This window comes from Chenopodium quinoa, unplaced genomic scaffold (assembly GCF_001683475.1).
Source record: "Chenopodium quinoa cultivar QQ74 unplaced genomic scaffold, ASM168347v1, whole genome shotgun sequence".
Lineage (NCBI taxonomy): Eukaryota > Viridiplantae > Streptophyta > Magnoliopsida > Caryophyllales > Amaranthaceae > Chenopodium > Chenopodium quinoa.
Window position 1 is genome coordinate 5,155,425 of NW_018744633.1, and position 17,372 is coordinate 5,172,796.

At 33.9% G+C, this 17,372-nt stretch overlaps 1 protein-coding gene across 1 annotated transcript; it reads left to right on the forward strand.

Moving 5' to 3' along the window:
* The first annotated feature begins 825 nt into the window (after nucleotides 1–825).
* LOC110701232 lies at nucleotides 826–2,685 on the forward strand. The gene is made up of 2 exons (XM_021878841.1): nucleotides 826–2,112; nucleotides 2,400–2,685. Exons 1-2 carry the CDS (start codon nucleotides 1,434–1,436, stop codon nucleotides 2,432–2,434), a joined length of 714 nt encoding a protein of 237 aa, XP_021734533.1. The 5' UTR covers nucleotides 826–1,433; the 3' UTR covers nucleotides 2,435–2,685.
* Nucleotides 2,686–17,372: the final 14,687 nt, after the last annotated feature.

Sequence of the window (17,372 nt, forward strand, 5' to 3'; positions counted from 1 at the left end):
TGCTTGAGAGCATATCTAAAGCAAAATTAAAGTTTTCCTCCACTAGTTTTTTGACTTTTTGTATAAACAATATGGTTGTTATTTGAATGAAATATTTCAACTAATTATGACATAACTCTTGTTGCTCTCTAATTCTAGCTATATTCTATTTTTGGTTAATAATATACAAGTCGGAATCCAAATTCAATCAGTTAATCGAATCTCACGATCTATTAAGATGCTTTCGTTCTAATAATCATATTTTCACTAATTTAAACTTATTATTAGTTCATTAAAACTTTATAGTTGTGATATGGAACTCAATTAACCCTTAATAATCCATGCAGAACATTTGAAATTTTCAAACTTATTATTTTTTTTTAAAAATAAGTGAAAAATGAGGTAAACATACAACTAAACATTAAACAAGCTAAGACTTAAGTCAAAATGGTCCACAAATATTTTAATTTAACAAAAAAAAAAAAAAAAAAAAAAAAAAAAAAAAAAAAAACCAAAGATGCCACTAATTAAGGGGGGAAATGACACAAGTGGAAGAAATTAGCTTATCTACTGTCGGTAATGTACATTTAATTTTCACAATAATCCATTTCATAAATCAAGATCAACGTAAGATTAAGCAGGGTCTTATCTCTCCTCTTCAGTGATTAGAAAGGACGATGTTGAGTTAAAGCCTAATCTAGCAGAATTAATAATAACTTGAACTTAATATCTATACTCCGTATATATAAACTATATACATATGATTTCGTATAATTATATTATTAATTATTAATGTCATACAATTAATTAGGATCGTACATTTGTTTAAATAATATAGTACGAATATGTTAAGCCCGTATATAATTTATTGTATTTAGTTAACGGGCTAAGTTTAGGCCCTTGGCTTAGGTTGTATATATATATACCGAATTAACAATCAATACAAACTAAGAATACACATTCTTGACATGGTATCAGGCCTAACTTAAAACAAACCCTAAACACAGAATTTTGATTTCCTCTCCACGATTGTTCACGGAACAGAGCATCCATGGAAGACAGGAAACTCGATCCTTCATCTCCTTTCTATCTTGGTGCTGAAGATCAACCGGGAAATTTGATCACTCACGTGGTCTTGAAAGGCGACAATTACCTGGCTTGGTCGAGGGCAATTATGTTGTCTCTTCGATCTCGTCGAAAATTTGGGTTCGTCGATGGAACAATCACGAACCCAACTGACAAGAAGATAGAAATTATTGGATTGGGAAACAACCCATTCAATGCTCGTTTCATGGATATTGCGCTCTATGGAACCTAAACTCGCGACATCACTGCTCTTCTTTGATGAGGCTCAACGCCTTTAGGCTTATTTAGAACAGAGGTATTTTGTCTCTAATGGACCAAGGTTGCAGCAACTTAGGTCGAAGATTACTGATTGTCGGCAAACTGAAAATATGTCGATTAAAGATTATTATACAACACTCATGTGCTTGTTTGATGATCTGACCAGAATTAAACCTCTTCGTGGCAGCGAATGCGGGAAGTGCTCGTGTGATGTTGCGGGTAAACTTGCAGCAGACAGGGAGGAGGAGATACTCCATCAATTTTTATGTGGAATTGATGACTCTAAGTATGCTGTGGTGCGAACGAACTTGTTATCACAGCAGCCTCCGGTTGATCTAAGCCGCGCATATCAAGCTCTCCTCCAGGAGGAGGAATCGCGCGGATTTGTTAAGGGGAGGGTTGATAGGGAACAAGTGAAGGATGCTCACGCGTTTGCCGTTTCTGCAATTCGCTCGAAGGGAATCTCGGATCGGCGGGATAAATCAAAACTATTTTGCTCACATTGCAAGAAAACAGGACATGACAACGAGGGGTGTTTTGTTCTTCATGGTTATCCTGAGTGGTGGTACGAGTTGAAGCGCAAGAAGGAGGGAACTACCGGAGGTAATTCTGCTCGTGCTAAAGCTACTGCCTCTGATGGTGGTTCGGGGAAGCCTGCGGCTGTTCGCGCCAATGTAGTGACAGGGGCAGCCTCCGAAGGTGGGGACAATGTGTCCTTGAGTGACCTCAAAACCGAAGATATCCGGGTTTTGATGAATATGGCTACTCTTCAACAGGAGCGAATGCAAGGTGAGCTTGTGACTAATTGGATAATTGATACGGGGGCATCTCATCATGTCACCGGGAATGATTCTTGCTTGGTAGATGCTCGTTTGATATTACCGTGCCCCGTGGGACTACCAAATGGAGAACAAGTTGTTGCCTTGAAAGAGGGTCGAGTCATTTTGACCGACAAAATAATTTTGGAGCATGTTCTTTTTGTTCCTAATTTACTATGCAATTTAATATCGGTGTCAAAAATGATTGATTCCTCTAAATGTTTTGTACGATTCACTGACTCTTTATGTGCTATATAGGACCAACGTTCGGGGAGCCTGATTGGAGCCGGTGAACGAAAGGAGGGACTCTACTATTTTCGGCGAATTCCTACAGTATTTACGGTTCAAGCTACTTCGGTGTCAGATTTTGAGCTGTGGCATAAAAGACTTGGACATCCGTCGGATAGAGTGGTTAAGTTGATTCCTCCTCTTCGTAGTAGTTCTACTAAGAAAAGTTTGAATAAAGCTTGTTGATGTGTCTATTTTATATAGTATTTTACCCCCGTCCCTTGGTCATAATTAGTAGTGTTTTTGGCTCTTTAGATCCACTTTTATTACTAATTGGTGTTTTCTAGTGTTTTCGTAGACTTGGTTGACTTTTGCAGGGATTTATGCTTTTGGAATATTTTCTCAAGATATTTGGAGCAATCACGAGCATTGGAGAAGCACGGCCATATCTTATAGCCCAGGGTCGGTTAGAGCCATCGAACCGGTGATTAAGGGCTCGGTATAGGTGATACCGGGGTATTTGGACCGAGTATTCAAGACCCAAAAAGGAAACCCAGATTGGCCCGAAGAATTGGAGCCCAATCGTAGTCCAAATAGTGGCCCAAGAGAGCCGCCCGGCCAAAAAGGCTGGCGCCCGGAGGCGCGCCCGGCCGGGCGGGAGAAGCTTAGTCTGGCGCCCGATGACGCGCCCGATCGGGCGGTGCCTCGCCCGATCGGGCGCGTGTTTTATTAGTTGATGTTTAACGTAGTTTTAATTTGTTTTAATTTAGGATTTTGTACGGAGTATAAATACTCCTCCGTAATACGATTTTAGTATCATCTCTTCTTCACCTCTTCTTCTTCTCCTCTTTACTTTCTTTACTCTCTTAATTATTCTCTTAGAATTCTTTCTCTAAACTTTTGTCCTTAATTCTTCCATTAATTCCAGATTACTTTTTGGTAACAATTTCTTCCCCTTTAATTTCAGTTATTTTATTTACTCCCTTAATTATGCTTTTATTTATTTATTTGATTAGTTTAGTCATGATGATTTGTGAGTAGTTTAATTTCTAGGGTTTATGGGGATCTAATAAATAATATGAAGGGGTAAATTATTGTTGTTGATTATCAATGCTAGATTAATTTCCTATTGATTGATTTAATGCTCTGTGACTAGATTAGACCTATCTTTTATGCATGAGTTTGACAATATTGATTCAAGATGCGAGAGATGAGAATTGATGTTTAGGTCTAGTTTCAATAGGCAGGTTAATTTATAAATGGTTAAGTCGAGATTCGAGAGATGAGATTTAATACCTATAAATTAATTGTGTGATTGTAATACGTGGCGAAAGCCCTTTACAATCTGGTTAATTGATGCATTGATGATTGACTATTATTGATTGTTGGTATTGCATGATAATTTCTTATTGAATTGTTTTAACGTTTTACAATTGCGGCTTGTAAAAGTATGGCAATATTAAATTGATGAATCGAGCAGATTAATTTGATATTAAAGGCTATTTTCAATAAGAACTTAGATCTAATAAATTGCGAGAGCCTGTTAATCGTGTTATTTATGCAATGTCAATGATTGATTACTATGTTTTACCCCGGAGTATTATTTATTGGTGAACCTATGCCCTAGATCCTTTTATATATTGTTTTCTCCCTATTCATATTCTTTGTAGTTTAGTTTCATACTCAATTATAAATATTGGTTACTTAAATAATTTAGATTATAATAATTAATTAGGAGTAAAAAGACTTGTTTCCCTGTGGAGATCGACCCTACTTCCCTATGTACTTTAGTTAGAGGACTTAGGAATTATTTTTGATTAGGGGATACGACTTTACCCTGTCACTTGTACTGTGTGTCCACAAGCTAAACAACATAGGGATAGTTTTCCTACTAGTGATAGTTTAGCAACTCGTATTTTTGAATTGATTCATTGTGATTTATGGGGGTCGTATAAAACTCCTTCCACTTGTGGTGCACATTATTTTTTGACTCTGGTTGATGATTTTTCAAGAGGTATTTGGATTTATTTATTAAATTCAAAAACAGAAGTTTATTCCGCATTTTGTTATTTTCTTGCTATGGTAGACCGTCAATTTGGTGTATCTGTCAAATTGGTGAGAAGTGATAATGGTACTGAATTTAATTGCATGCTCCCATACTTTAATGAACAAGGAATTATTTTTCAGACTTCGTGTGTTGGGACTCCCCAACAAAATGGTCATGTTGAGCGTAAGCATCATCATATTTTGAATGTGGGGCGGGTTTTAATGTTTCAAGGGAATTTGCCTATTAGTTTTTGGGGAGAGTGCATTCATGGGGCGGTTTATTTGATTAATCGAACTCCTTCTCGTTTGTTACTAAATAAAACACCATATGAGATTTTATTTGGTAAATAACCTATGTTTGATGAGTTACGTGTTTTTGGCTCTCTTTGCTTTGCCCATAATCAAAAATCCAAGGGGGATAAATTTGCACCTAGAAGTCGAAAGTGTGTGTTTTTAGGCAACCCTCACGGAAAAAGGGGTTGGAGATTATATGATCTTGAGACGGGTGAGATTTTTGTGTCCCGTGATGTGAATTTTTATGAGAACGAATTCTCATTTGCTTGTGACAAGGAGTTGAATGTTGACTCCGGAAAAAATGTTGTGATGGAAAATTCGAATGTGGGTAATGAGGGTGTCGACTTTGATTTTTTGGATGATTTGGAAGCGATTTTAGAGGTGAGCGAAGCAAGCCATGACTCACAACAGGGGACCACTGCAGCGACCACAACAGAGCCTGCTGCTGTTGGCAGTACCGACCGCGGCTCTCCTGCGGAAGGTGGAGACCCTGCTGCTGGCAGTGAGGGTGGCAGCGGGGCAGAAGCTGCTGATGACAACGAGGGTAGTAGCGAGGGCGGTTCTTCTCTCTCTTGACATTGATCGTGGGGGTCGTGTGCGACGTCCACCAGGTTGTCATAAGGATTATGTAGCACATACTGTACAAGCAACGAGTCCTCCTAGTTCACCTGCTCCATGCTCCTCAGGTACTCCTTATCCTATAGCACATTATGTGAATTGTGACAATTTTTCCCTGCGACACCGTATATTTCTTGCAGCTGTAATTGCAGGCACTGAGCCCCGTAATTTCAAAGAGGCTATGACAGATGCAGGGTGGAGAGAGGCAATGCAAAAAGAAATCACAGCATTGGAAGACAATAGGACTTGGGTGATGGAACAGTTACCTCCAGGGAAGAAGGCTCTTCTTGGATGCAGATGGGTCTATAAAATCAAGTATCATTCAGATGGCATTGTTGAACGATTAAAGGCTCGTCTGGTCATACTTGGTAATCATCAGGTTGAAGGCATTGACTACAATGAGACGTTCGCTCCCGTGGCTAAAATGGTTTCATTTCGGACTTTCCTAGCGATTACGGCTGCGAAAAATTGAGAATTGCATCAAATGGATGTTCACAATGCCTTTCTTCATGGTGATCTTGATGAGGAGGTGTATATGAAGCCACCTCCTGGGTTTCATGGTAGCAAACCAGGAATGGTGTGTCGTCTTCAGAAGTAGCTCTATGGTCTCCGTCAGGCACCCGGTTGTTGGTTTGCCAAACTTGTCGGATCGCTCAAAAGGTATGGCTTCAAACAGTCATACTCTGATTATTCCCTGTTTACTCTTAATCAAGGAAATGTCCATCTTAGTGTTCTGGTGTATGTTGATGATTTATTGATTTCTGGCAATTCTGCTTCTACGATATCTGCTTTTAAGGCGTATTTGAGTGACTGCTTTCATATGAAAGATTTGGGTGTGTTGAAATATTTTCTTGGTATTGAGGTTGCTCGCAGTCCGGAAGGCATATTTTTGTGCCAACGAAAATATACTCTTGATATTATTGCAGAGTCTTGATTATTAGGGGCCTGTAGACACCCATTTGTGTCTCCCCAAAACCAAACCCAGTGATGAGTACCTTTCACGTCGAATCATAATCGAATGAAACGAAAGTGTGGAAAGGTCTAGTGTTGCGGAAAGTTTTATTTCTTTTCTCTTCTCCCTGTTTTGGAAAACTTTATTTTAAGAAAACAGCCAATCCAGTCTGGTTGGTCCATGATATGGGTCCAATAGTGGTGTAGTTGGATGGGGCTTGCAAAGACCTTTCCAACGATATATTATAAGCCCAATTCCGATGAATATTGAGGAAGTTATGGCCAATTTACTAAACTGGGCCCGGTTTGAGCTTTATGTACGGCCCAATGATCTAGGGGAGGGCCTAATGTGATTTATCATTCCTAATGCAATTAGGGATGGTTTTAGTCTTCTAGAATCTTCTAGAAGGTTCTTTTCATTCCTAATTCAATTAGCATTGATAAGTTGACTTTGTTGACTTTTCAGAGTTTTAATCAAGATCAAATAGCATTTTCGAAGAAATTATATTATTTTATCTTCCAGTACGGTAAATTTATCAGATTTTCGAAAACGCGTTGAAAGCCAGTTTGGCGTCCAACCCCAGGCCTTGGCGCCAGGCGCTATCCATTGGCGTCTGGCGCTAGCCACTGGTGCATGGCGCCAGCTAGCCAGGGTTGGCGCCAACCTTGTTTTGCGTGCGTCAGACTCTGTTTTGTTAAATTATCTTTTTTGGCAGATTTTCTCTATAAATATCATATCAAAAACTCCGTTTTCATTGAAAAATTTCACCAGATTTCATCAATTCTTATACAAAATTTCACCAGATTTCATCATTCATCATCTACATTCTACATCTTCCTTCATCCAATTCTCTCATTCTCAAATATTCTTTCATTCAATTCTTTCTTGCTTTTCTCATACAAAATTCCGCATTCGCAAGATCTAGAAACACCTAGCCATATTCGAAGTTGCCTTCGCCCTAGGCGTGAAAGGTTTAATTTCTGAGGGTTTGGTCCCAAATCTCTATTTCAATTATTTAATTTAATTGTTTTGATTATTATTTTCCTTGAAGTTACTAACGTGTGTATTTTGTAATTAGAAAGAGGTACGAGGCATCAAAGTAAGTACTTTAATCGATTTTATTGATATTATGATGTAGATATCATGTTTATATTGTTGTTATGATATCCCTAGTATCATGTCTAGGGTATTTTAATGTTAAATATGCTTATTATGATTCCTATGATGCCTTTTATTCTCTTCTTAATGTTTATTCATGTTAGTATCATGTTAGGGCTAAAGCTTTGATTTTTATTGCTTAGTGACATGCTAAGGTTTGTTATTAATCTTGTTAGTATCATGCCGAGAATCTTGCTATTTTTATTAACATGATTATGATTATGATTATGATTATGATTGATATTATTATTATTAATGATGTTGATTATTGATTATGTTGCTTGATACATTATTTATTCTTTATTGCTTGATCACGCCTTTTATACATGTTTAAAGGGAATTTTGTACTTGTCATCACGCTTAATAAGATATTTAATAATCTTGTTAGGGTTAATTGTGATTATAATTCAAGTGATCGCCAATAATAGTTTATTTGTGCATTAATATTCAACCAACATAGATAAACAGGTTTAGGGTTAATCTATTGATTGCATGTTAATCAGAAAGCGCACATGAATACGATCAGAATAAAGTAGAGGCCTATTATTTGGGCAGGTTCAATCTCTTTTAGGTTGGATTTGTACCTTCATCCCCGGACCCTTATTTGGTTCATGACCTTATGGAGTTGGCGATCTCTTGGATCGTTAAGGGGTGTAACCTTCATCCTATGAACGGTTTACAAGTTCCTTAAAAACTTGTTGGCGACTCTTTTGCTCTATCTTCTTCCCTTTTGGACGCCACCGTACTTTAGTGTATGATCACAGTGGGGTTCGAGCTAGTGGGATTAAGGCTTGAATTTATTCCCTACAGGGCCCGACCGGCAGGTACTCCAATTGAGCAGAACCATACTCTGGCAAAATCAGAGGCACCTTTTATTGATGACCCCGAGATGTATCGACGCCTTGTTGGTCGTTTGATCTATTTGTCTTTTCACTAGACCTGATTTGGCATACACAGTTCATATTCTGTCCCAATTTATGCATCAACCCCGTCATGATCATTGGGAGGCCGCTCTTTGAACGGTGCGCTACTTGAAGGGTTGTCCAGGTCAGGGAATTTTATTGCGCTCAGATTGTGACTTACAGTTGACAGGTTGGTGTGACGCGGATTGGGCTAGTTGCCCTCTTACGAGACGGTCGATTACAGGTTATTTGGTCTTTCTTGGAAATTATCCTATTTCTTGGAAGATTAAGAAGCATGATACCGTTGCTAAATCTTCTGCAGAATCTGAGTATCGTACGATGTCTAAGGCCACTGATGAGTTGAAATGGTTGAAGGCTCTTCTTGACAGTTTAGGAGTCTCGCATCCGCAAGCGATGAGTTTATTTTGTGATAGTCAGTCTGCGTTGTATATTGCGCAGAATCTGGTCTTTCATGAGCGTACTAAGCATATTGAGGTCGATTGTCATTATGTTCGGGATGCAATTCAGGACGGGATTATTAGACCATCATATGTGCAGACCACGGACCAACTAGCGGACATCTTCCCTAAGGCGTTAAGCAAGCAACAATTTTTGTATTTACTTGGCAAGTTGGGCATTTGTGATTTGCATGCTCCAACTTGAGGGGGGGGTGTTAAGCCCGTATATAATTTATTGTATTTAGTTAACGGGCTAAGTTTAGGCCCTTAGATTAGGTTGTATATATATACCGAATTAACAATCAATACAAACTAAGAATACACATTCTTGACAGAATATCATGTCAAATTTATTGTCAATGACATTCGTGTACTAGTAGTACCACATGTCTATCTAAGTAGTACTCCGTAGTAACTAGTAATCCATATGCATAATGCATCAATACATGCTTTTGATTAAGATTTAGCTAGTAACTAGTAGTACTCCGTAGTAACTAGTAATCCATATGCATGCATTGCTCAAATTTATTTTGAGTGCTTGTAATTTATTAAGATTTAAGAGAAACTATGTCATCTTACTTGAAGTAAGAATCGAACCCTTTGTATAGGGGCAGGAGGAGGGTCTCCAACTAGTGGACTAACCTTGACTCTCTCTTTGAAAGGATAAATGGTACGGTGGTAATAGCATACTAGCATGACAATAGTTAAGTACTCCGTAGCTGAGTAGCTCGGTAGAGTATCATTTTTTTTTTTAAAAAAAAAACAATTTTATGGTTATGGCCCCTTAGAGCACTCTCACCAATGGGGAGAAAAATGCCCATGGGGAGTTTTTGGGTTTTAATCCAAAAATAAAAGTCCCCATCAATGGGCTAAATAAAAAATGCCCATGGGCAAAACATTTTTTGATCAAAGTTTGGGCAAAATTAAAATCAGACCAAGAATGAGTGGGCCCCACGTGCGACGCTGGCAATAGCGTTTTTTTTGCTCACCACGCCTCAAAACGCAGCGTTTTGAGGAAGCGTGTGTTGCGCTTCAACTCAAAACGCAGCGTTTTGAGGAAAGGAAAAGCAAAAAAATACTAAATGCACCCCTGACAGGCGCGTCAGCACGCCCAATCAGGCGCTGGCACGTGTCCTGTCAGGGAGCTTGAACCAATCAGGAAATTCCTGATTATTGCAACGGTTATATTTTTGTAACCGTTATTTTGTGATTTTAAAATAAAAAAAAAAATTACTAACGGCTAGAAAAAAAATTCCCTACAAATAGAGACCCATTTTGCCTATATTTTCATATTTCCAAAATTCACATAAATTTGTTGTATTTACATTTTCTCTCAATTTCTCCCTCATAATTAGTCATCCTTTTAATATTATTATTATTAATATTATTATTATAATTATTATTATTAAAATAAATGAAAAATGAAAAATGAAATTTCGCATAAAATATCAATAAAAATAATTAATATTGTACTCATAAATAATTTAATCAATAAAAAAATTTAGTTAAGAATAAATATTATTATTTTATTAAAAAATAAATTTTGCATAAATTAATAATAAAAATAATTAATATTGTACTCATAAATAATTTAATCAATACAAAATGTTGTTAACAATAAAATTAAGAAATACTAAATTACAAATTTAACGATGTGTATGAGAGATAAATATTGGTGGGGTATAGGGTTAAAAATAGGAGAGAGAATGGTAGGGATTATAATTTTTGACCATTGGTGTAGTAAAAAAATGACCAAGAAAATGCCCATGGGGAGGAGGAGTGAGAAAGTGGTTAGAAAGAGATTGGGCAACCAAAAAAATGCCCATTAGTGGCAATGCTCTTATGGGAGATGTATTTTGTCTCAGCCAACTAGGGAAGTATTTTTGTTTTTATTGTCAGAAAACATTAATGACATGTTTTTACAAACATTTAACTCATTATTGATCATATATTCCGTGGTCCGTACTTTCGTAATATGCATAAATAAATATGAACATTTAACTTCATTCAAATAAAATAAAATAAAAATATATGAACATTTAACATTAGGGTAACATTATGACTCTTTTTATTATTTATAAACAAAAATTCCTCCCGTTCAAAAAAAAAAAAAAAAAAAATTCCTTTCAAAACAAATCACATTTGTAATCATTCAAAAAATCTCAATTAAAAGAAAGTTGACCTCGTTTTCCCATAACAACAATGAAATTGAACAATTACTCTAAAATAAACTCCTACAATTATGAACTTAAATTTATACTTCTTGATATACTTAGGTGTCCTTGTAAAAGGCTAGGGGTACACTAAGTGTACAAGATTCCTTTTGTACACCACCAATCAAAAAACGCCAACTCAACAATGTAATTATGGAAACAAAAAAAAAGAAGAGGGAAAGGGAAAAAAAGAAGAGGGAAAGGAGAGCGGCAACATTTTCAGGTTTAGCTCCATTGTGGGAAGGTGGGCAGCAAAATTTTCAATGGGCAGCAACAATTAATGCTTCCATTAATGAATAATACACCATTAGTTTTCCAATTAAGCATCAAAATTTCCCATCTTCTCCCCCAAAATTCCTTGGTGAAGAACACATCCAATTTGAATAAGGGAACGAATTATGAAGAAATTATTCAAGTGTGGATATCAATTTCGGCAATCAGTTACAAGTATTCGCAGGTAATCTTGTTTGTTGTTGAATAATTTCATTTAAATTTCCTATTTGACGCTTTGATAATTTAGGGTTTTCATTGTTTAATTTAGAAGAAATTGATTTTGGGTAAAGATTAGAAATTTTATAACAATTGATTTGAAAGGGAAAATCGTTTAGATTAATATATTGCTTTGTATGTTGCTTTGGTTTTGTGTATTTTATAATTGTTTCATGTTAAATGTTATTTAACTGAAGGAGTTTTTCTGGGTTCCATTGTAATGGAAGCAATTATTAAATGGAATCGAGGTTTATTTGCTGTCAATAATTGTGTAGGATCTGTTTTTTATACATAGGATCATTTTGTCAATATTAAATTAAAATATTATTTTATAATATCTTTTTTTATTTTGTAGAATCTGAGATAAAATACAGTAGTATATTTGATATTGTGGCAGTGAAATGGAAAGTGAAAACTTGTCCCCTCGTTTGAAGATTGATCTTAATGAAGTGATAAACGATGTGATTAGCTCTGTGAGATGCATAATCAAACGATGTAACAGAAGAAGAAGCAACAATGACATTCGATTTGAATGAAGAAGTTGAGGTTCATAACATTGGTAATGAAGAGGTTGAGGTTAATTAACAATTTAAATGAACATGGTTCTCATAATCGGTCAAACGGAGAAGAAAAAGTCAGTCGTGCTCCGGTTGTGGGTATGTAATTTGCAAGCGATGAAGAATTTATAAGGTTTTGCCATATGTATGCGTTTGAGAAAATATTTGTATTTGTATGAATCAGATATGAACCAATAAGCAAATATTTATATTGATCCTGTTAATACCATTTTGATGTTGTTTAAATTTGGAAAGATGTTGTATTATGGAATTTGATCACGGAATGGTTTTTGTTTTGTAGTGGGATACTCATAATTTCATATTTAAAGAAATCAGATCTCGAATTGTTTTATTGATGATTGGTAACATTAGTATGTATGTAAAAGTACTAATTTTTATTAGGACATTACTCTTTATGGCTAATAGATGAATGAATAATAAAATGCAAACAAAAATAATAATAATTGGTACGTTGAATTTAAATCAATCATGACTCAAATTGTTTTATTAATAATTAGTATCATTAGTATTTAAAGTCTAATTTAAACTGGGATACATAGTATTTATGGCTATTATGTGAATGAAAACTAAAAATAAAACCAAAAAAAAAAAAAATTAGTGTAGTTTGGATTCGAACACGGATCACTTATGTATAAACATCCACCAACTACACCAAGGGGTATCAACACATATGTTATTGTATTATTTATTTATTTATTTATTTATTTGTGCTATTTATATTTATGTTAAATATATTGTATGATTCTATTAAAGACAATATGATTCCTTAAATGTTAATAGGGCGCTTAGCTTATTAATATATTATGATGATTACTGTTGCATATAAATGTTCTTAGGGTTGGGTTAAGGGTTTAGGGATAAAATTTTATTGGGCTATAAATGTTAGGATAATGGTATTGTATGTTGTTGTTTAATTTAATTAAATTATGTGTTTCAACAAGAATATGTGTTAGTAAAAAGTTTTGTACACTACTTGTTACGTTATGTGCATCACTTTCTAAATGGATTAGTTAACAGATGTATAAGTTGCTTTTATAGATTGTAATGATTTCTTCTATTTGATATGTTAATTCTACTCTATTTCTTCTATTGTTAGTTATGATTCTATAAAACCAAAAATGATTACTTAACATTCAAAATTTTACTTAAAGTAAAATGAGGGAAGATTTTCGCTAAACTCTCATTCAATGAACTCTTAATGGTGGTAAAATTTCATGTGGCACTGACATTTAGCTTTGGAAATTGTAATTAGGAGAGAAAAATTAATTTCCCTTTTCACCATTAGCGCATACCTAAAGTTTCTTCATCTCCTTCAATATAATAAAATTTGATAAATTCGTTCATCTACTGATACTAAAAATATTCAGTGAATACTTTTATTAGTAACTTGATACCAAGAAATATAATTAAAAAACAAGTCTATGGCACCACTTGACTCTGCATCTTGTTTCATTCAATATCGAGTACATGCAATAAAAATATAAATAAAATGAATGTATTGAATATTTGATTTCATGACCATTATATTTTATACGACTAACAATGCAAAATTTATTATATTGTTATTTTTTAAACTAATATACTTGACTAGTATAAATATTTATTAATTCTTATTATAAGTAATATTAAGATAAGCACGGTGGATTAAAAGTAAACTAAGAATAGCTGAAATAAAATTGGAAATTATACCTGTTTAGGGTAATTTTACCCCGCTATGTGGCCCAATTAGAGGGTGACACGTGTCGGGTTAGTCCAAACTGGACCAATCCCTGCTTGACACATGGCATTCCAGAGAAATGGGAGAAAAGGCGGCCTTCATGGCCCAAATCCCGAGAAAGCCGCAATGCGGCGCAGCCCACCAATGATTAGGGCTCGATGACCTAATCAGGGGCACAATTCCCGAGGACCCTATAAATAGGGAGATTCCCTTCATTTGGATATAATGAGTTTTAGGTCTAATAAGTTCAGATCAGATATAATAAGGTCCAATAAGTTAAATAAGGTCTAATAAGTTACATTAAGTTAAATAAGGTCTAATAAATTTCAATAAGTTCTAATCAAGTCTAATAATAAGGTCTAATTAGAAGGGGTGTCCATTCGGTTTTTGGTTTGAATTTAGCCCAAATCCAATTCGATCCGAAATAAATTTTGATTTTCAATTATAAAATCAAACCTGATTGGAATTCCTCGCCAAATCCACTCTGATTCAAACCGATTTTAAATTCGGTTATTTGGAATCGATACAAGAGTGCAAATTAAAATACGTTACAAATATTTTGGGCCTAATGTGAGAATAAAATTAAAAAATAATAATAAAAAGTTAATTCTTAAAAGTATAGATGTACACGATTAATAGAAGTACTGAAAACGTAGGTAGGTTACATGATAAATAGTAATAATTATAATCATAGTTTAACATGATTATATTAACAATACTTATTCATAAACTAACGATTTCATATTTAATTTATTTCGTTTTGTTTTTTTTGGATTCAAACAAGGTCAATCCAATCCAATTCGAATGTCCGATTTTTCAAAAATTTCAATCCGATCCAATTCGATTTAAAGTTCGGATCCGATCCCCGAATTAATAATTCAGTTATTTCGAATTTTATTTCAAATGATGGATACCCGTACTAATAAGGTCCAATAAGGAACAATAAGTTCAAATAAGTTTAGTAAGGTCTGATAAGTTCAATAAGGTATAATAAGTTTGATAAGGTGTTACAAAGTTCCAATAAGTTTCATGACTTTGAAATACGGTGTAAGTTTTGATTTTACAAATACAGATATGATTCCTTTAAAATTGATATTAATTATTTTAGAGTTTTTGAATACCAAAATGATACTTAAAATGAAAATTTATTAAAAATAAAAGATCAAACGTGTTTCTTTATACCTCCACAAGGTTCGAACACAGGACGACTATGCATGCATAGTCATTCAAGGGGTTTGTTTATTACTAGACTATGGGGTATCAACTCATACATTGGATGAAAATAAATTAATTTTTATAGTGTATCTATTAGACTAAATTTCTCGGCTTATTATTTTGTTCTATTTTCTAGAATAAAATTATGCCCAAAAATAATTGATTGGACACATTTTACAAATAATTTACATGCAAAACATTTAAAATTCTATTTTCTAGGAAAAAAAATATGCCCAAAAAGAATTGATTGGACACATTATACAAATATTTTACATGCAAAACATTTAAAATAAAAAAAGTTATTTGATTTTTTTTTTCCACTTCGAATATGGTGTATGTTTTGACTTTATATATATACAAATATGATTCCTTTAAAATTATCTTGATAACAATTAGTTATGATTTTTTAAATACAAAAATGATTCTTAAAATGAAATTTTTTAAAAAATAAAAAGCAAAATGTGTTTCTTTTGTACACAAGATGACTATCCATCATAACTCAAGGGGTTTGTTTATTAGACCATTGGAAAATATTTTATTTTAGAAAAAAAAATAGTTATTAAAGGTTAGTTATACATCTAAAAGTATATCTTTGTTCCCTTCAAAGAAATAAAAAAAATTATGTTTTGTTAACAACAAGGTGTTCTCCATCTTTGTACTTCAACTTAGGATAATATACAAGCCTCCCACCATGCCAGATTGTACACCTTATGGAATTTGAACATGCCATTCTGATCTTTAAAATGCATGTACTAAAAATGGATCTAAGAAAGAGAAAAAAAATGTGTAAAAGGGAAAAAAAGGGCAAAGTGGATTGGGAGGTGATGACGGTTGGAAGTCTGGTCCACATATTCCACAACACATACCATTAGTTTTGTTAATTCATTTCAAACTATAGTGTGTACTAGCATTTTAAACATGTTGTACGGAGATCTCATAGTGACACGTTTATCAAACAAGATTTTATTAAAAGAAGAATAATGATTCTTTAAAATAAAAAATATTTTTAGGGGACAAAAAAAAGATGATTTTATAATGGTCGCAAGGTTCGAACACTGAATGCATTTGAATAATACAACATTTTGATAATATCAACACCATAGGACTAGGGGGGTATCAGCACATTCACTGGATTACATATTAATATGTATTATTAGTTGAATAGGTTCTCTTTTTATGTTTATCAAAGTAGTGAAAATTTTAACTTATTAACATACTTTTTGTTTTAAATAAAATAGTTTTTTTAAATACTAATAAAATAGTTATTAAATATAAATAATTTATATCTAAACGTATAACCTTGTTTCCTTCACTAACATCAAATAATTAAAAAATAAATAAAAGATATACGTATAACATTGTTTCATTCACTAACTTTTATATTATTCTGATATTTTAAAATTAGATATGATTCTGTAAAGTTAAAAATAATTAAAAACCAGAAAAAATTACAATTTATGCCGTCAAATCGTTTTCTTGGAGTCGATTCAAATTCCGGATCGTTTGTTTTAGGTGAATTGTAAAACATAATCTTTAACCAATTTTTCAGCTAATAATTCTAAATCTGTTTTTGTTTTTCACACCTTCACCATACTTTCATTCAAATTAGTTTATTCTTCAAATATATAATCACTACAATTCATTTTAATAATTGTAAGCCACACCACGACGGGCCGGAATATACATGAACATTACAAAAAATTCACCGACGCCGATAGGTTGTTCACCGGCAACACATTCACCCACGGTGTTTGCATTTTAACCAACACCTTATCGCACCACCATCAATCTGTTTCACGCTGAAATTCAGAAAATCAGATTTGTATATTGTTCTTCATTTGTTATTTACACAGATACATTAGAGGGGAAACATTAGGAGAGAGAAATTAGAAAAAACGACATATGCATCCCATAAGAATCCTAAAAATTGAAATGTTAAGTTAAATCAAATATTTTATTTACATTTTATTCATTCTTCATTCGTTATTTACACAGATACATTAGAGGGGAAACATTAGGAGAGAGAAAAAAAATCAGGAGAGAGAAAAAAAATGAGATCAAAAAATCTGATTTTTTTTTTTGGGATTATATACTACATTAATTTGGGTAGGTGAAAGGATAGATAAATTTGAAATTCAAAAGTTGAAATTTAAAAAACAAGTTTGAAATTCAAATGAAAATGAAGGTGGCCCACTAAAAAGGAATATTTCCAATCAACCAATAGGAAACTTGTGTACAAGATTCCTTTTGTACACTAAGTGTACCTTAAATTGCTCCCGGTGTCCTTTAGTTGCTATGGGAAATTACTTCCCATGGGAATTTATATTTCATGGAAATTAAATTCCTACATCAAAATCATGAGA

What these genes read in the sequence shown, in the direction of transcription:
- LOC110701232 (XM_021878841.1), top strand. Translation starts at nt 1,434, where the DNA reads ATGTCGATTAAAGATTATTATACAACACTCATGTGCTTGTTTGATGAT. An exon ending in TCAACAGGAGCGAATGCAAG is followed by an intron (nt 2,113 to 2,399) that starts GTGAGCTTGTGA and finishes TGTGCTATATAG; the next exon opens with GACCAACGTTCGGGGAGCCT.